The 20,432-nt window shown below is 40.4% G+C and overlaps 1 protein-coding gene across 9 annotated transcripts in view; it reads left to right on the forward strand.

Moving 5' to 3' along the window:
* CHD2 (chromodomain helicase DNA binding protein 2) overlaps nucleotides 1-20,432 on the forward strand; it is an 85,430-nt gene that overhangs the window by 12,855 nt on the left and 52,143 nt on the right. For 4 of the 9 annotated variants that reach the window (XM_077785925.2, XM_085588898.1, XM_085588899.1 and 1 more), the window contains exons 1-2: nucleotides 17,227-17,734; nucleotides 18,070-18,203. In XM_077785925.2, the coding sequence (XP_077642051.1) occupies nucleotides 18,142-18,203 (62 nt within the window). In that variant the 5' untranslated portion in view covers nucleotides 17,227-17,734; nucleotides 18,070-18,141. Of the gene's footprint in view, nucleotides 1-1,292; nucleotides 1,707-4,059; nucleotides 4,082-4,298; nucleotides 4,372-5,065; nucleotides 5,153-9,224; nucleotides 9,286-17,226; nucleotides 17,735-18,069; nucleotides 18,204-20,432 lie in introns of those variants that run through there. The other 5 variants (XM_077785926.2, XM_085588897.1, XM_085588893.1 and 2 more) reach the window with 3 other exon arrangements.

Here is a 20,432-nt window from a genome sequence, read left to right on the forward strand (position 1 = left end):
AACACCTCATCCCACTGTCTACAAGTAGTAGATATCCCCTGGTATCCTATACATGAGGTCATCTTTTCTCTGTATTTTGCAAGGAAATACAACTCTTGGCTCAAACTCATAGGGATTGATTATTTTCAGCTGGCCACTTGTGGCTTTTCCAGGACTCAGCTCAGGAGAAATTTGTCAAAGTCCAACTGCGTGATCTCTAGTGCCAGACTGGATCCTGAGGCCTTCCATAGTAATTTGAAGTATTATTAGTTTAATTCTGTCATAATTACCAGGTTCATTAATACGAAAAGGAGGACTTAGACAATTTCTTTGTGCTTTTAATGGAGTCACCTGGGCAAATGAAAGAAGGTGAAAGGTGTGCATATTATTTAAAGTGACTGCTAAAGTGAAACTTTATATCAGTAAAACTGATATAATTATCAGTTCTCTCATGTTTCCTATGTGTGCTTCTTGCAGAGGAGCACCGTAACTGGGGCTGGGCATAGGATTCATGGCAGTGACCAGGAATTTAAGGGATGCCTTTCCATTTTGCTGATATCTGAAGTGGTTTCCATGGCTCTAGTCAAAATAGGAGACAGTGTCCTAGTGAGACTGGCACACCAGAGAGTTTCTAGGGTGTTGGCTGAAAAAAGCAGGATACCTAGTTTTATTTGTGTGTCTGTTTCTGAGCAGCAGTAATGGGGGACTGATGAGGCAGACAGGCAGGTGACTGGGTTGTGTGGCTCTGTGGTCCAGCCGGGCTCTGGAGCTGAGGTGTACAACAGCGTTGTGTATCCCATCAGAACAGAGGGGTTCATGGCCCCCCGACTCCGAGGGGACCCTGGTGGGCGAGCTGTCCCTGGCTCATGTCAAGGGCTGATAAGAGAGGTGGTGTTTTTGGAATGGCGGCAAACGGGGCGCCAGGAGCCAGCGCAGGGGGCTGAACCGCGCTGTGTCAGTGCAGGCAGGAGGAGGCCCGAGGCGCTGTCCGGAGCGGGGTCAGGGCTGTGCGGGCACTTCAGGTGGGACGGCCCGGCCAGGTGGGGCAGGCGGGGGGCGGCGGCCGCGCCCGCTCCCGCCTCCCCCTGAGGGGCGGCTGCTGCCGCCGGCGCGCGAGGAGGCGGCGGGAGCCAATGGGGGGCGGCCGAGGCGGGGAGCGCGGGCCAATGGGAGGCCGCGGCGCCGGGGCGCGCGGGGCCCGGGCGGGGGGGAGGCCAATGGGGAGCGGCGCGCGGCGCGCGCGCAGCCGAGGGCGGGTAGGGGCGGGGCGCGCGCGCGGTGCCGCCCCTTCCCCGCCGCAGTGAGGAGCGACCGGGCGGCCATGTTGTGCGGGGGGAGGGGAGCAAGGAGTTGAGAGGAGACGGCGGAGGCTCCCTCACACACACGGCACAAGATGGCCGGGGAGCAGCCGCAGCTCCCGCCCGTCTCCCGGCGCTGTCCCCACCGCTCGCCCCGGAGACGCCCGGCGGGCGCCCTCGGTGCCGCTCCCGGGCGCCAAATCGGGCCCGGCGCTCTGTGGGCTCTGGGGCTTCGCCGGGCGGCGAGCCGGGCTGCCGAGCGGGGCTGCCGACGGTCGGGCAGCAATGGCGCCGGGCTGCCGAGCGCTGCCCGCGCCGCTCCCTCGCCGGGCGGGCGCGGGGCCGCCCTTGACGGCGGGCAGGGAGAGCCGTGAGCAGCGCCCCGTCCTCGGGGCCCCGGGTGCCTGTCAGCGGGCTGCTCTTCGCCGGGTAAGTGCCGGAGTCTGCGGGCTCCTCATTGTCCTTTGTCCTTGGGAGGAAAAACAAAATGTCCTTGGAGCCGGGAGGGGGAGGGGGCGCTGCCTCCCCCTGCCCCCTCCTTCCCCCCCGCCGCTGGCTGAGGGGACCCGCGGGGACCCTCGGGGACCCGTGCCCGAGACCGAGCTGGGCTGAGGCGGGCGGCGGGACAAGGGGAGCCCGGTGACCCTGGGCGGCTGCGGGCGCTGCCTGCGCCCTCCTGCAAGCGCCCGGGAGGCTCCGCACGCCCCGTCCCCGGTGCAGCCCCGGGGGGAGCAGCGGCGGGTTTGGGCTCCCCTGTGCAGCACCGAGGGCAGGGGGGGCTGCGGACCGGTTCCCCCCGGCGCCGCGTTCGAGGGGGATATCTGCAAACCAGGCTGGAACTCCAATGCAGCAGTGGAGGGAGGGGGGAGAGGTGAAGTCTGTACGACAGCATCACTGAAATGTTTAGCCCCGTGTCTATGTAAAGAGCGTTTCTTGCCCGTCGCTGGTCGGATGGGGATATGTTTTCGTAGTTTCTAAGAACAAAGACGCCATGTCCTTTTCTCTTAAAAATAAAACTTGGAGTGTTTTTTTTTTTTGGTGGGGTGTTGGCTTTTAACTCTTTGTAAACCAGTAAGAGAAACAGGCTGCGGATGAGACAGATTGGTACTTTATGAAACAATAGAGAGAAATTGAATTCACTGGAGAAACAGCAATTCAGGCGCAGAAGTTTAAAAGAAAACTAGGAATTACGTGCAAATTTGATTTTGCAATTAAAACGGCAATGTAGAATCTTAAAAACTTGAGAAAAACAAAGCTCGGTCATGCCAAGTCTACCGTTTAAAGTTGGCAAAATACTACAGCTGTGATTTAGGCGACACTACAAAAAGAAAAGAGAGTTACTTTAATACGAATTACACGATAAGGAAAAGGATGAGTTTGCGTCTGACACGGAAAGCTTTTAAAAAACATTTAATGGTTATCAGGTTTGTTTTGACTATTCAGTTTACAGTTTTTTTCAGAGATTTCACAGTTACTTCTCTTTACAAAACATTTTAATAGTCATTTCGGTGTTCTGATAATTTAGAAGTTGTACAACACCTATTGCAAGACTTCCTAAAAATGCGAGTTTAAATGTAATGGCTGACGTTTGTTTTGGCTTGGCTTGCGTTCAGCAATTACCAATTTAAGGGTAAAATTGTAATTCTAAATATATAAAAAGTCCCTGTAGAAGAGCAAAAGGTAAATACTAAAAACTTCAGGTTTAATTGGAGGTTGTGTATAGCCATGTTTGTTGGATTTTGATGGTGTACGCTTGTGCAAGGTTATAAAACTCTGTGCAGATTTTAAATACTGCAGTTGGAGGTAAATCTACATTTTTCGGTACTTCCTCTGCAATTAAGAATCTGTCATTGCAACAATTGAAGTTAGCCCTTTTTTTGGAAATAGAAATACAAGTTTTAGCAACCACTGGACTTCTGTCACCTTTATGTAAAGTGTTCGGTGTCTTTATTTTAGATTTGGATTATGGTGGTTTTATAACCCCAGCAACAGTTCTGCAGTGTAGAACAGGTTCTGGCATACACACTTTGCCCTAAAGAAAGTTCTAGCTTTAGGTGGGTGTCTGCTGAATTTGTCTTAAGTATATTACAGGATAATTTTAAAATAGTTTTGACTGGTTTATTTTAACAGTTGAAAATAAAATAGCAGGTAATTGTCCAGAAAATAAATTACTTGTAATTCATAATGTGTTTTATTTAATAGTTCTGCAGCGGGTTTTTTATATTTAAGATGTAGGTGTTTGAATTTATACATCTTTTAATCCAGCATAAAAATGTTTTATAAAATAGTATATTTACAGAATGATCCTACACTTAGAGTATGAAGTAATGCTGGTGATAAATATAATTGCTGCAAAATAAAATCTTATGGCTTTTCACAAAAGGCAAGAAAAGTTGGCTAGAGGTTGTGCAAATATGGTGTTCCTTGTGTTAAAAGAATATAGTTTGAGAGCTGATTAAAGGTTAAAGAAGTTGAAGGCTTTAAAACTGTATTCTAAAGGACAAAAAAGATGTTTTTTGGGGGAGATGAAGTAACTTAGGACTTGCAATTCAGAGAAGCTGATGACAGAAGCCATTTTAAAATAACCTTGCTATCAGTAAAGGTTTATTTGATTTAGTCTAGCCTATTGCTAAAGATTTTAATGTGAAAAAAAAAAGTTAAAGGGCTGAGGGATATTGTGTAATACATTTTGCAGTAAAAAAACCTTAAATTGGAATTTTAGCTCTAAGTCTGTCAAAATAAAAGTAATGGGAGACAGAAGAGCAGACTGCAGTTATTCATGAAAATCACAGATCATGCATGTTGTATGTCAGTCACTCATCTCCAGTGGGTTTTTCTTCAGCCAGGAATGTATAGCCACTCATACTTTTATTTTTAGAGTTCAGTTTAAGAGATAGTTACTGCAATCATAAGTTTTTCCTGACTTAATAAATATCTAAAGATTGATAGACTTCAGGTATATGGCTAACGCTGCTTTTCTAAAGCAAAATACTGAAAATTTCAATACTTTGTTTTTTTCAGGTAGGATTTCGTGAACAGAACCTTATTTCCTGACCACCTTCCGGAGGATTCATTCATGCCTTATTTTTCTTAGGTAAGAATGGCTATACCTTGTGTTATATGTTAATTTACTTGTTATTTTTTTTGAAACTGGAATTTGCCTTTTTGCTACTATGCAGATGTGAAGAAAAAAAATATCTAATTTTTATATATGGAGGGGGACACATTTTGTAAATTTTCTGGACTTCTTAAAAGCTTTTTTTGCAGTTACAGGTAGACTGTCTTTATATAATGTCACATTTATGTGCTGCTTGGGTATAAGTTTCAGTTTAGTAAGGCTATTAAAAAAGTTGGTTGTTTATTTTTATAATAGATGGGTACATATATAAATACTGTATTTGGTGGAGAAGGACAGTATTTGCATATAAACTGAAGTTCTGTATGTCCTGTTTCACCAGTGAAAACCTGCATTAAACTTTGAAAATTATTTAGGTTTTTTTACTTAATGAGTTTGTAGCATTAATGTTTGGGGAAATTGTAAAATTTGTATGTAAGGGTGTAACCCAAGACTTCGGGAATTCCTAGAGAAGGAGATTTTTGGGTCCTGTTTCTTCATTTTGGGAACTAATGCTTAACAATGATAGAATATTGGTTTTGTGCTGTTGGTAAAACTTTCGTTTATTCAAAGACATTTCCTTTATGTGTTTTCAGAAAGTTTGTCAGGATTTAAAGAGCTTGTCTGTACCTTGTTTTAGACAAACCTGGTTTTGTTGTTTTTTATCTTTAAGGGCTATTACTGGATATTGTTCTTCCAAAGATTCAGATGACTGGTTGGGCAAAAGACCTTGAGCAAAATCGTGCACTGTGCGTGCCAGGTATGTTACACTGTGTTGTTGGATTTTGTTTGTTTTGTGTTTTTTTGTTTTTTAATCATCCTGGAAACAATTTTTTCAAAATAAACATTAAACATTGAAGCTTCAGTGTTTTACCTTGTTGAATTTCTTTTGAGCTTAGTGCATTTGGAAATTTTTAGTATGTATGTAACACAGCAATGTTAATTTCTCCTGCATCTTTGAAGATTTTATGGTCACTCACAAGTACAACTTTTTAACAAAATCTGCTATGACCATGTTGACATGTGGTGAAGCCAATGGATTGTCATCTCCTAAGGATATTGTCTAATCAAACTTCAGGAATGCTTTTCCTTAGTTCAAGGTATTGGTTTATTAGCAAAGGATGCTCGTAAGATTTTCCTTTTCAAGAAATTGCTTATACAATAAACTTTAAAATTCTGGTTTTGGTGTAAATTTTATTCTAAAAGCCTAAAGTGGTGCCCAGTTGTTATGAGGTATCTTGCTCTTCTTGAAGTGTAAACAAAGCAGCTTTTTAATGTTTATTTTTTGTTTTTACACTTCAGATTCTGCATTTAGGATCAGAGTAACCTTTGAGTCAGGCTTTCACCACTCTGTAATTAAAAGTGGGAGATCCTGTCTGCCTGTCTTAACTGGTTCCTTTTCACAGCTTCCCATGCTCGTGTGCTTCTGTGCGTACTCAGGACCTCAAAGTGTAAGGCGTCTTCACGAGGATATGTGTCAGGATTCCCAAAAATACTTTTGATGATTTGCTTTTTCGTTACATAATTCATCATGATAACCAAAAAATACAGTTGTGAACCCTCACTTGAGTGCAGCTCGTTTTTTGGGGTTTTTTTTGGCTTGGATGAAGCCTTCAGTCTGTTCATAGAGAGTTGTACATGCTTTCCCGTAAGCTTTACAAAAATGTCTCTTCGGGTTGTAATAAACCTTTATCTGCAGTGAGTCACTGCTGATGTGCAAGGTAGGGTTCAAATTATATTTATAGCTATTGGACATGTGCCACCATCATGGATGTCCTGCAGTAAACACAGCTAACAGCAAGGTGATATGTCAGAATGTTCCTGCAACTTCATCGTGTGGCTGTCTGATGGGAAGTGTGAGAACTAGAAGTTTGTGTTAGAAATGATCTCACACCTTAAGAATGACAGGACATATATAAAATCCCACATAAATTTTCAGTTTAGAGGGTCAAAAATCACAGATACTGCACAGTTTATTACGATAAAGGCAAGACCAGCCTGGTTCACACAAAAGTCTAATAACACTGATGAGATTGAACCTGTCAGACTTGACTTAGATTCCTGGTATTAAATTCTGAAATGTCTGAATCTGCAACTTATTACTGACCTGCTCTTAAAAAAAAACATAGAAAAGTAAAAATTAGAAAATCACAGTGCTCAAGAGAGATCTTGCGTGACCTGAGCATTTTATGATAGCTATGAAATGAGCACTTTGATCTTAACGGCCCTGCATCTTTCCAGTATTGTCCTGATACTGATAGTGCTGAATAGACATTAAAGTGAAAGCAGCTTTAATGTCCCTTTTGTGAGCTCTTCAGAGCTGCCTTTTCTTGCAAGAACAACTTGTTTTCAGCTAACAGTGGCTTCACCTTTAGGACAAGTAGATCTCAGTGGGTTAGATGCACACTACTGGGATTTAGGGAAGTTCCAAGTTCATGGCTACGCTACAGTGTGCTCATGAGGATCGAGGCAGGTCAGGAGAATCTCTCAGGCGGAGTCCAAACCCTCTCAGTAGAGGAAGCTGTTCTCTGTGGGGATATGAACCTGTGTTAAGTATTCCCATAGAAGAGACTCTGGTAGCAATGACAGCGTACGTGGAAGAACATTGGTGTGGTGATACACATAATTTTTGCCAAAATACTTTGTTAATTAAATAATAAATGCAAGAGAAAATTTGATACCAGCTCATAGCTTTTGGGTGTCTGACCTCACCTTTTGCTGAAAAAGGAGATGCATTGTGTCATGGTTAGTGCCAGTCTTTGGGGGAAGGAGCCATGGATCTATGGTGCCGGGCATGTGTTGTGTGGTAGGCTGTACTGTACTTCAAGTATCTCTAGTTTCAAAACAAAAATAAGCCGCAGCTACTAGATAACCTAGAAAAAATAAATTCATGTTTATTTTTAAATAAAGGATGGATTTTTTTTAATCACCCAGGCTACAACAATTATAGCAAGTACTCTGATTAAAAGGTTTTGACATTAGATACAGGAAATACTGCTGTTAACATGAATTTCTTTCAGCCAAGACTTGTATTTCCAAGTTCTGGTTTCTGGCTCGTGCCATAAACCTGTAGCTTTGGTGATTTATTCTGTAGTTTAAGAGTGAATGTATTTTCGATGTAAAAAATTAAAAACTCCTTAAATACAGCGGTATATTCTATAATAGTGAAAAAATAATTCATGTGAATGAAATGTAATATATTATCAACATCCTCCTGCTGTTTTGACAAAACTCATTGGTTTATCCACTCACTTCCAAGAAGTGTCACTACTACTGCTACGTGATACCACTCTGACACTCCAAAGATTCCTTTTGCACAAGTGTGCTGAGGTCAGAAGAACAAACTCCAGTGGAGTCTCCATAACGCTGTCATTAGAGGAAGGTGCTTTGTGGTGACAGCCATATTAAATATTGCCCTCATTAAAGTTTCTGTCAAACTACCATAGCTGTGTGCTTGCTCTAGAACGAAAGAAAACAAGAACCAGCTCAAATGCAATGATGGATGTGTAGCTGTGCCATGAATTATTAAAAATGGCTGAGAGCTGTAAACTGAGAGGCTTCCAGTCATCAACTTTACCTGTCTTCATGTAGATTGTAGTTCCTAAGTGGCCTTTTTTGAGTGAAATGATTCAAAGGGCCCAAGTAACTATTGTTTTCATGCTTTGGGTGACTGGTGGATGCCTCATGGCTGATCAGGGTCCAGCAGCCATGTTGTGTTTCTCCTAAAATGGTGGACGGCACATCACAGAAGTTCTGTGCTTCCATTTAGTAGCAGCTGCTTGTGCACATTCAAATACATTTTGAACTATCATTAATACATTTTTAAACGTCTAAATTTCACATGCATTGGGATATTCTACGTGCTTATGCCAGCCTAGTGCTATATTTTATTTTGTAATTTCCCTTTCTAAAGGCTTTTTCCATAATAAGAGTTTGCATAAATTACACCAACAAAGAAATTACAATCCTGTTCATCCTGTATTCCTTTTTACACCTCTGGTTAGCTGTGAGATGGAAGAGAAGAATTTAGAGGATTGCACAGTATGCTGTCATTGGACAGGTTCATTAATTTTTATGTATTTGAGGATATATTTCAATGTAAGTAGATTCTGAGAGATTGCAAGAGTATTGGTTTGCTTGTATGTGTCAGGAGGATAAACTGGAACGTCTTATTTCTTGTAGTTGAAATTTACCCTGGAAAGTGGATTTATGAGTTGTTTTAGAGTTTTAGGTCTTTAATCTTGCTACCTTTGCTTAAGGTAACTGTGATTAAGAATTTGTCACAGATTGCCAGTAGGCATTTTCAGAGTCAGATTTCAACATTTGGACCTTGCCCATACATGAGGAACTTTGAGATAGACTAGATAACTTGTTCCACATAAATGTGTTACGTAATTGCCCTGCATCCAGCAGATACGTCTTCTCAATAAAAAGAGCATTTTATTTTCTATTGTGAAGGGCGAGTTAGTTTGCTTAAGCATGCTTCCACTTGATGCTTGATTGATCTTTTTCAAAAACTTGTTGGTTTTTTTCCTCAATGAATTTGTGGACTGGTTCTGAATTTCTTAGGTTGTTTGCAGGTTGTTTAATAACAGGTTCCTTAGTGATACTTTATTTTTTTAATAAAAATAACTTCTGTAGCACGTGCTGTGAGCTGGGAGTGGTTGGGTTTTTTGTGTTTGTCGGGAGTGGTTTTTTTTTTGTTTGTTTTTTTAAATGAGGGCTTTTGTAATAAAAGCTAATGCTTAATCTTGTAGACCTTAAGGTCTAGATCTCTTTTATTTTTAAATTTATTTTAATTCATTTTTTTTAATATACTATTTTTCCTACAGATATGTTGAGGAATTGATTTACTCCCTGTAAGCAAAATAGCTGCTCTTGGTTGAAGCACTGGTAAGTTGTTATTCCTAATAACATTTACTTTTTAGCTTTTAAAAACACTTCAGCAACCACACATGGCTGTAATGTTTAAATGGCTGAAGGCTTTGGCTGTACATTCTGAAGGTCATTAGTGTGTGGCCATGTGTGCATGTGCATTTCAGAAAAGCTAAAAGGACCCTGGATCATTCCTGTGGGCTCTGGGGAAGTGAGCAGTACTTGGGTAGGGCTCTCTCCCTGGCTGGCTGGAGAACAGCTTTCAGATCTGATTGTAGTTCTGGGGGCTTCCAAGATTTGACTGCAGATTTCTATATATTTTCTATATCATAGTTGTGCTTGTTCAGAAGGGTTTTTGGTATGCAGATGTCTGTCTCTAGAGAGGTACTACACAAAATTCGGATAACAAATGGTTTGGAAAGTATAGTAGGAAGAACTTGCTGTACAGGCATCTTGTGTTGTCCTTATGCTTCTGTCAGGATCAGTGGGAATCTTTGAGCAGACATTTACTGTCTCCTGTTCTACAATTGTTCTGTTTCTGTTCTTCATTCATAAAGTTCTGGCTTTGCACAAAATGATAAATGCCAGTATTTTTTTAAAATTAAACTGCTAGCTGATAGACTTGAAATCATTCCTCATATAGTCAAAACATAAAATTGGCAGGCTTGAGTAGGTAAATTCATTCAGTTCTATACTGCATGAATATAGGGACAGAATTTTTTTCCCATTGCCTTAACTAAAAGGAATTTGGTCTTGACCTTTTGTTGTCTCTGGCACAACAAAGTCACCTTTTGTGACTTACTTGGGAGTTGCTTGTGGAAATACACAAATCCTTTTGTCTTTTTCTTTGCTTAAAATGCAGACTCCTCGATTCTGCATATTTAATTAGGGCATCCATTGCATTTTGTATACGGATTAACTTTTTTTATGTGAAGCTCTATTCCTGTAGTACTGTGCTTTGGAATATATGCTTTTCTTTAAGAGACAGTTTCTTTTAGTCTGACATGCTACCTGATTGAACAAGGCCTTCCTTAGGCTTCAGATAGCTTGGGAAAATGTTGTTCCAAAATGGAAATCCACTCATTTTAGTGGCTAAATGAGAGTGAATTTTAGCTGTCCCATGGCTGTGTTTGTTAGTAGAGCCCTCCAGCAGCCACTGTCTTCTGCCCTGCCTCAGGTGCTGGGAGAGAAGCTGGTTTTGTACTCCAAAGTCCTGTGCTTCTCTTCCACTCCATGGTGTGGAGACTGATGTAGAGCCCTTCTGAAAAGGAATATGTGGTAGAAGGTGAAAACCTTGCCATGCTTAGTCTGGCTTCCAGCTGCTTCTGGGTCCATTTAATTTTGGACCAATTTTAATTTCATCACTTGGGTTTTCAGTCCTGAAGCAAAAGAAGTAGAAAAAGATGAAGCAAAAGAGTTCATGGACTTTGAGGAATTAAGTTTTTAATGTGTATACACAAATTCAGTTTTGATAAGTAATTAATTTCTTCTACCACTGTGGTCTGTAAGTTTTATTACTTCATTCTTTCAGAAGTCTTAAGCTGTTTTTCCCACTGCAGGTGTGTGTAGAGCAGTATATTTTTTGATACGTTTCTTCTCCAGCTACTCCTCAAAACTCTTCCTATGCTATCCACTGATGCCTTCCTAGCTCCAGTCACCTGATAGAATCTCTAAACATGTGACTCATGTTCCATTTTAATATTAACCTTTGTGTGATTGCTACATCTTTCTGTGTGCGTTTTTGTTTTTTCATTGGGTTGTAAATTAGCTATTGTCAGATCTGGCTCTTTGAATAGAACTTTGAATTTTCAGTTACATGCTGAGTAATTATTCCATCCTTTTCTGGTTTATGATCCTTACCTAAAGGAAGAGGTGAATGTGATACCCTTAAATGACTTAGTTGAAATAGTTGTCTACAAAAGAAGTTATTTCAAAAAACAGTTGTGAAAGCATTCCAATGCGTGGATCTTGAAAGATCTGGTGTTGCATTCTCTGATTAACATGGTGGTTAGTTGAAGCGCTGAGTTTTATTTTTAGCTCTCTTTTTTAAGAGAAGAGAGAAAATACTCAAAAACACCAGGAGCTTTATTAAAGTTGGCATATTTTGCTTAATAAAATCTATTATTTAAAAATAATACCCACAAAAGAGTGCATTTGTGACTAAAATGACATCTGGAATTAACCTTGAAATCTGACAAACCTGGCAAATAGCCTTTCTTACCTAAAAATACCCAAACCTACATGAGTTGTGCTTGTACTGCTCTGCTTAAGGAACATGTAATGGTGGTAAAAGCAGATTTAGGGCTGTCCAGAGCACTTAGTTCCTGCTAAAGATGGTACAGAATAAAATAATGGACTTAGCTGCCAATAAAGGACGCTTCTTTCCTCCAGTGGAAAAGTTACCAGGGATGTTGTTGAGAATAAAGCCTTTCTTTAATGAACTTTGAAGTGTAGAAATTGAGGTTTGGTTTACTCAGAACCTCATTTTGTCCATTCAGCTCCCTCTGTTGGAGTGAATTCCCTTTCCCAAATAGGTCACCTCAGTTAGGAGTTTAAACCTCAGATTTCATTCTGGAATAGTTTGTAAATGTATTGGTATCTTATGCATGGGTATTGTACATGTTGGTCTTCAGTCTCACACTGTAAGGAATGCAGGGTTACAGTGGAGCTGAAATGGCTGAAACAATGGGTTTGGCCGTAAGGGATGTCTACTGTTGCTGTGATCTTTTAATACAGCAACAAATAATTGCAAAAAAGCTGAAGATAAAAACTTTGTAAACTCAGATATTTTGTAATTGTTGCCTTGAACCTTTAGGCAGGTTGGGAATGGATGGCATGGAGTGACAACATGTTACCAGTGGTTTGAAGGAAACTTTGTCAGGATTACGGCACTAGCCCGGTCCCTGATTTATCATGAGCAAAATAACAGAGCTTGGAAACCAAACCAGTAACTAATAGATAACAGAAGCTTGAAAAACGGGTGGATGCCTAATTCATTTTACAGAAGGAATGTTAGACTTGTGTCACCTAGGAGAAAAAAGGGTTTTTCAGTATCTAACTCAAGTGTAGGATCACTGCATATGTCTTCATGGAGGAGTGTATTTTTGTAACATTACTGAAATTTCTTAGCAAAATGTGACTTAATTCATAAATAAACAAATGCTGGGAAATCTTCTAAAGCAAATGTAAATTTCAAAAGTGTAGAGGCTACTATTAATATTTTGGCCATTCTTATGGCATTCTTTTGATGTATAATAACTTGGAGAACAAGAATGTGTTCTTAATTATAATACCTCATCAGTTCTGTTTACTGTTAATTATTTTACAAGATTTAAAGAAGCGTTTAAGATGAAGGTCATGGGGTTACTTGTGAAGTTCTTGGTCCAACCCAACGTAGGTGAACTGAGCAGGGAAATTTGCCCTGAAATTGCTTTTGGCAGGTCCTGTGAGTGTCTGAGGCAGAGGTCTAACCCAACTGGAAAGAGCCTTTTAAGGGTGACTAATACATAACTAAACTACCTTTTTTAGAGATGGGGGAAGTTGATGTCAGTAATTGGAGTTCTATATGTTAAGTTTATTAAAAAGAGCTAAAAATAATTTTAATGGTCTTATTTATGGGGTTTGCACTGTGTATGTATGTTAGTACTTCTGAGTGTTTGATTGTGTCAATAATGGGCAACTTTTTGGTGTCTTTTTGTTTTGATACTTCTGTCAAAGCATTACCATTAAAAAACATACAAAACTTTAATTCATCTTCAAGTGCCAAAATAGATTTGAAATTAATTCAGAGAGAATTGGAAAAAAAAAGAATAACCAAACCCAACCCAAAGCATCCTGAAACTAGCTTAGTGTGAGGGAAAAACACATTTCAAAATATTTCATACATTGTCTTAACTAAGGATGAGTTGAATGTTTAAAACAGAGCATTTCTTTAAACTTGAAAGTTCTGTTTCTGAAAGCATGAATGTCCTGGGGTTGAATACTCCTGCAGCTATGCATGTTTCCCAGTGCAAAGTGAAATTTCCAGATCCCATATTCCACTTTCATGTGCACTACTTTCCCATTGTATTTAAAACAAGGAAGTCTATAGAACAGCATAAAACAGGACACATGGGTATTGGTGAAAGTCAGACTGGGGCTTGTTGCTCTTTCTTTGCTGTAACTGGTTATCGTGAGATGGGACTGGGGATGCTGAGGCAGAGACCACTAGGTGGCCCCACTGGTTTTTGCTGGGCTGTGGGTAATTTCTGCATCCCTGGTCAGAATCTGCCCAGGACCATCAGGGAGCAGAGTGGTGGTGAATTTGGCTTTCAGACTAAAATGAGGTTAAACCTATACATATTCAAAAAAATAAATTGATGTTGGAGTGAAGATACTCAAAATCATGAAGACATTTTAAAACTCTTTTTGCATGTCAGCCTACAGTCAGCATTGGTTTCAAAATGATGCTCTTAACACTTAGTAACTTCCTGTACCTAAGTTTTGCATGTGAGGAGGAGTCAGGTTTTACTTGAAGCACATTGAGCTTATATTTCTTGGAAGAAGATAGGAAGATGGGAACATTTGGTTTGTATTTATCCATGTGGATGCTGATTGTTCAGTTTGGTTTGTCACTCACCTGTGGGCTTGGTTGCAGTTCCATGATGAGTACAGTTGGAATATGGCTCAGGAGCCTTGCTAAAGGTAGCTAGTGTGACTTGTGACCATTTTTGTCTGGTTTCTGGTGTGTCCTTTCCCACCAGGAACCAAACCAGTCATTCCATTTGCTTGTGTGTTTGCTGTTGCACTGTGCATCTTTCATGAGCTGGAAAACTGCATTAAGATGGTGGAATGTCTTGTGTCCAGTCACCATCTGTCTGTAAGAAACCAGTTTTAATTGGTTTTGATGGATCTATGTCTTCGAAGAAAGGAGCTTGAAAAGTACTTAGAAGTTTTGGGTTGTTACAAGAACCTTGGAGTTCTACTAAGCAATGTCAGCTTCAGGGGAAGGGCCAGTTCAACAAAAATGGTTGCAAGAGCAAATTTTTTAGAGTTCCCACCACAGATTTCTCTAGTGGTTTAAAAATTTCAAATTGAATTCATGGATCCTGAAAGGGTTCTTGGACTTCTGATATTTTCTCTCATTTTTTAATGGTTTTGGTTAAACTTTCTTGTTTTGATTCTTGAACTGATTATTTGATACTGTTTCTGATATTGTGGACTGTAACATGGAATGAGGCATCAGTTACATGTTTAAATTTATCTTCGAGGTACAATAGTTGAATGTCTTAGTTTAAAGCAATGATGTGTATTCCAACAGCATTTTTCTTCTAATTTTTCATAAAGAATCCATTCAGATGAAGAGTGTCAAAAGGAAGTCTGCGAATGAGACACCAAGATGGCAGTTCCACTGGGGAATGAGAGGTTGAGGAAATGGACTAATGCATGAGTGCTGGGATGTCTGTCCAAGAAAAGGATGTTAAAACGTGGACTCTCATGTTATTAAACCAGAGAAGATCTGGGTTGTGATCATCCTATCAAAATGGACTTTGCATTTGAATAATCAGTGACTATCCAGTGATGGATCTGTTTGAGGACTGGGTGGCAAAATTTTCCTTTTGGGCTGTTTTTGCATGACAGGCAAATTAATTTGGTGAAAGATCTGTTGCTACTGCTTTTGAGAAAATGTAATTTATAAAGTGACTTTAAATAAAAGGTTTTGGTTTATTTCACACTTTGTGTTTGTCCTTTCTGGCTGAATATTTTTTATTGAGTTGATACTGAAGTGGGTTACATTTTTGGTTGCTATTAAACTGAGAAATACTTTAGCTAAGTACTCGAGGCAAGGTAAAATTTTGTGCTATACTTGGTATCAAATGTGGTTTTCATTTGCAAATTATGTTCACTTTGCCATGACTTCCAATGAATTTTTATTCGCTGGCTTGTTCATTCAGGTGCTTAATATGAGGGGTTCTCAGTACTTGGCCTATTGTCAGGGCACTGCTGCTGAACTTTGTGAAGTTATTTTAAGATGGAATTGATACCAATTGAAGGCTGAGAAAATACAACAATAAAGGAGTACTTGAATGTTTTGTGTAACTTTTTTAGGTATGTTCTTGGGTTGTGGGTATAGAAACTTTTCAACAGATTTCCTGGACTACAGACTTCCTGAACAGTCTCTTTGGTCTTAAAATTGTTCTGTGCAAGTGTCCAATCTGCTTCACTGCTCTTGCATGTAGCCTTTGTGTCACAATACTCTGCCATGTGTTTGGTGAGAAAAAAATGAGTTCTTTTTGATATGGCTACATATGACATATTAACCTTTGCAAATGAATTCTAAAATGGTTCTAATATTTGAAGTCATGATTTCCATAGAGGTCTCTAGTGGATCTAATAATTTAACTGTGTAGGCATTTCTTCTATGTATATTTCACCTGAAACTCAAAGTTGTCTTTGTTTTGTGCTGGAGGGTCAAGATGATAAACCTGGTGCTGAGATAACCTTGAAATCATATTTGAAAACTCAAACAAAATCCTGTTCATTGTTTAACCATTTGCCTTGCTCAGACTTTTTTGGAAATACCCATTTTTGCCATGATGAGTTGCTCATACCTTTTCCATCCAGCCATTTTGGTGGTACACGCTTGCCCCAGTTTGGTTTTGCCATGTGTGTTTTTATGGTGGAGTTGGATTCTGGGACCAGTGTGGAGGGTTTCTCATTCAAATGAGTGGATTTCCTTAGTGTTATCAAAAATGCTTGGAATGGTCTTGCATTGTGGCTTTTTAATTCTTGCAGTCGAGGTGCAAATAGTCTTCTGTGAATAATTGGTAAAGTGGAATTTTTTAAAATGGCTCGTGGCATTGGATAGTTCCTCATCAAACCCCTTGTGGAAAGACAATAGATGTTGTAGGAGATAAATGGCAGGCCTGTGGAGGAATGAAAAGGAATGGTGTTGGTTCTACTGGTCAAAGCCAATGGTTTTGGGCTGTTGGGATGCTGTGTCGTGGATGTTCCAATAGAACCCCAAACTAGCCCATTGCCCCTTTGTCCCCCAGTGGCTGATGACTCTGTCTTGTGATACTTATGAATATGCAGGATGTTCTTGTGCTTTAAGGGGTTGGTTTTAGTCGTGGAAGACAACTGGTAGTCAGAATCAAGTGGTCAGGGTATTCATGGATCGCCTCTGTTCCCTTGGTGATACATCCTCTCAATTCCAGGATGTTGTGTTGGAGATGTCCATTGATTAATTTGCAGTTCTGCAGCTTGGTTACTGTGCAGCTTTAAAATTAATTTGTTGTGTTAAAATCTGTTAATGACCATGAATGGGTTAAGCAAGTGCATTAGCAATAAGCAGTTTGGTGGTGGTGGACTGGCTTGACCACATTGCCCTGGGTAGCTGGTGGAAGTGGTGTGGCTGCTGGATTTGAGTTGTTGGGGAACCACTAGGGAGGCGCTGTGGAGCTGGAGGGCAATCTCAGCTCTGCGGGCTGGCTTGGGAGCGGGTGATGCTCCTGTCCCCCTGCCAGTGCCAGCACTGGGGGCAGGGGGAAGAGCTGTTGTCTGGGGATTCTGCCACCAAACTGGGGGGAAGCTGCCCCTTGGGTGGGGTGACCCCCAGGGTGGGCAGCTGCTGCCTGCATGGCTGTGAGCTCCACTTCCATGCCTTCAAAATGGCTTGTAACAGCACCACTTCCTGTCCAGGGAGGAAGTAATTTTAGCCCAGGCACTGAAATATTTAGCAAATCTTTAAAACAAAAGGCACAAATTCCATTTCTTTCTGGCTTCCAAAGGGTGCTTGAGCCACATGGGGTTAAGGTGCCCCTTGAGCTGGGGTAGTTGGAAGGAGCCAGGGCTGTGGGGTAGCAGGCACCCTTTAGGTGGAGGCTCTCTCTTTTTTTGGTAGAAATGAAGGGGTGGGTCTATGGTACATCACCTGAGTTGTGGGGTAAATGTAGAGAGTGTCAATCAAAGGCAGAGCTCAGAGCTGGGAAGGAGCTCTAGATGGCGGCTGTGCCTTAGAGAGAGCGCGCTCAGCTCCGTGCCTTCCCCAACACTTTACGCAACTTTCCCTAACTTTCAGGCAGCCTCAGGGGGCCCCCACAGCCCCTTGCCTCTCCTAGGCACTAATCGGGGGCCGAGCGGACCTTTTTCGGGCAGAAAAGCAGCTTTTGAGGGCTCCTTTTTCGTGCCTTGCTGGAAAGAAGAAGCCGTGGAGAGAGCCCAGGTCGTTGTTTTTCCAGCTTAGAAGCCATGGCGTACCTCCATTTTTGTGCGCTCTCCTAATGAGCTTTTTCCCCCGGACATTTTTGTACTAATTACCGCTTCTTTTGCTTTATCGGCAGCATATTTTTTGGATTAGAATATATATTTTTTTTTCGTTTTCTGAAATTTGTATTTTATCGGTATAATTACAAATATTTTGGATCTGATGTTTTTCCACTACCCGAAACTAATATCGACTTGGTCCTGGCGGCGGTGCATGGATCAGGTAGGTGAGCAATTAATAATAATAATTTTTAGATTTCTGCCGTTTTGAATACTTTGATTTTCGACCGATTTGTGCTGTATTGGGATGACGCAATAAGATACAGAGATTATTTGCATCCAGTGTTACTTTGGGAAAGTTTGCAGGATGCTCCTCTCCTGTGTTTATTCTCGGATTTTTCTTGTAAAAATGATTATTTGTTTTAAATCTCCGGTTTGCCGTGTTGATCAGTGCTGTGTATTGTTGTAACAATATCATTGCAGCGTCAGGACTTTGTTCCTGATAATGAAAGCCAGTGAAACGAACTGGGACCTTACCTTTCTTTCAACTTTTGACAGTAAATACCTGGGCACAGGACTTCAAAGCAAACAGACACCCCTGACCCCCTTTTAATATTTAAGAATAAAAAGATGATGAGAAATAAGGACAAAAGCCAAGGAGAGGAGGGTTCAGTCCACAGCAATGCATCGAGGTATGACCTATCAACTTTCTTTTTTTTTTTTTTTGTAAAACCTGTGAATACCCTGTTTACTTTGACAGCCTTGGGTTACTGTCAGTGCTTAATAGAAAACATTTTACTGATTTTGCTTCCTTTTTAAGGAATGACCTTGAGATTGTTAGCATGCCACACCCTAATTTTTTTTGGTAGCAATTTCTGAAACTTGTGTTGTGACTTAAGGGCCCATGTCCTAGGCAAAAGGTACTGTACCTTTATTCAGGGCAGCCCTTGCCCCTGTATGATGTTTTTCCAGCTTTTGAATTTCAGTTTTCAGGTTTTTTGTGCTGTGAAAAATGACCTTGTCGGTTTAGCCATTGCTGCATTGCACCATTTTACATACAAGGCAGATTTTTCTTTGAAGAATCTCAGAAGTCTAAACTTTAACTGAGGGCCATACAGAAGCCTGGTGTAGTAGTAAATTATAGTAAATAGGCACAAGAAAAAGTTACATGAATGAAAAAAAGCTTATTTTAAAATATAAACTGGAAAGTGCCTGTTTGTTGGATACCTCTTACTTCAAATTTTATTTGAGCTTGTAGAACTTTGATTCTGTGGAGGTATTTTATAATATTTTTATACAATTTAACCAGACTTTCTCCTGCTGGTGATGGCATTTTGTATCATAAAATATACACTGGGACTGTTAACAAGAGACACCAAATGATTTGCTTGTTTTGTTTTAACATATTTTTGCTCAGGGTATTTTTATTTATTTTTGTCAAGTAATGAGATTGTTTAGAGATTTTTAGAAATTTAACCTTGATGTGGGAAAAGTATGAAACACTGAAAATGTTTGTTTGCTGGGAATGCAGAAGTACAATTACCAAATGGCTCATTTTGTATTTAAAAGGTCAGCTCTTCCAAAAATTGGGAATTAAACTATATGCATTTTTGGGTTTTAGTTTGTAAATATTGCTGAGTTATTAATTTTGTTAATTTCAGTTGATTCTTGGTCTGTTTCTTTTTCTCTGGTGTTGTCTTCCTGCATTTTTAACCGACATTAATAAAAAAGAACTCTGAACTGTCTGTTGTATCACATGTGCTCTGTGTGATGTTCAGGTGTTTGAATAGTATTCTTGATGTCCAGTATTTAACCTTCCTTAAGCACATGAACTTGAAATAGTGTGGCAATATATATATTGTCAAATAACTGTAACCTTTTAGTATCAACTTCGATGGTCTTCTGGGTGTATTAAAAATGAAGTCAAATTTTAAATTCTAAAATAAATATGGGTAAGATTGTTTAATTTGAAATTATTAATAACTAGCCTCAGGGATTGTTGAAGCCCATCAACAGCTTTTCTGATAATGCAGTTTAAAAACACATCAGATTTTCATACTGTACTTTCTTTACTGTAAATGCTGCGCACAAAATATTATGTAAAAAATCACCATTTATAAAAATTACAGATTCTATAAATTGTTACGCTTTTTTGAAGTGGAGATTATCAACAAGAGCAGCAATAGACAGATTTGTTGAGGAAATTGAAAATATTTTACCAGTGTTGGAAAGGAATAGGAGCTAAAATCTGAGCCATGTAGCAGGAATCCCACAGGGGGTTTTGTCCTAAGGGATATGAGATTTGCATAGTGTCTCATGTGCTTTTGGGGTTTTCATTGAAAGGTTATTTATTGTAATTGATCCATTTACATTTAACACCTGTTGTGTGAGGTTACCCTTCTTCCCCTTCACATATTTTTTTTCTCTAAATTAACCTGCTGTGTGTGACACCAACACACACCTGAAGTGTGGGAATAATTGAGCACAGGATATTTGCAAGTGAACCCTGTTGAGCTTATTTGTGAGGTGTGAGTCAGCTCAATGTCATAAAATGGGCTTTACTTCCTGAGGTTGACCTGAAGGAGGGGAAATGATTTCTAGGAAGTAAAGCCACCCCAAAATGCACCGGTGTCTGCACTTCACATGCTGCTGAGATCAGCTTGGCATCCGTGGAAGTACCTGAACATGGAAGTTGCACAGTCCTGGTGGGAACCCTGGGTGGTGCAGGAGGTGGATATGGCCGGTGCCATTCACCTGGGCTGGAGAAGGGTGTTAAAATGAAGAAAATGCAGTTCTTGCACACCACCATAGTGCCCTCAGGAATTGACTCCTCCTTTTCCAGTTCTAAGGAAATACAAAGGCCTGTGTGGAATAAACAAAAATGCCTGAGAATTGTCCCAAAGCAGATGATTTATTCTTGG

This window comes from Lonchura striata, chromosome 10 (genome assembly GCF_050655825.1).
Source record: "Lonchura striata isolate lonStrDom1 chromosome 10, ASM5065582v1, whole genome shotgun sequence".
In the NCBI taxonomy this organism is placed as follows: domain Eukaryota; kingdom Metazoa; phylum Chordata; class Aves; order Passeriformes; family Estrildidae; genus Lonchura; species Lonchura striata.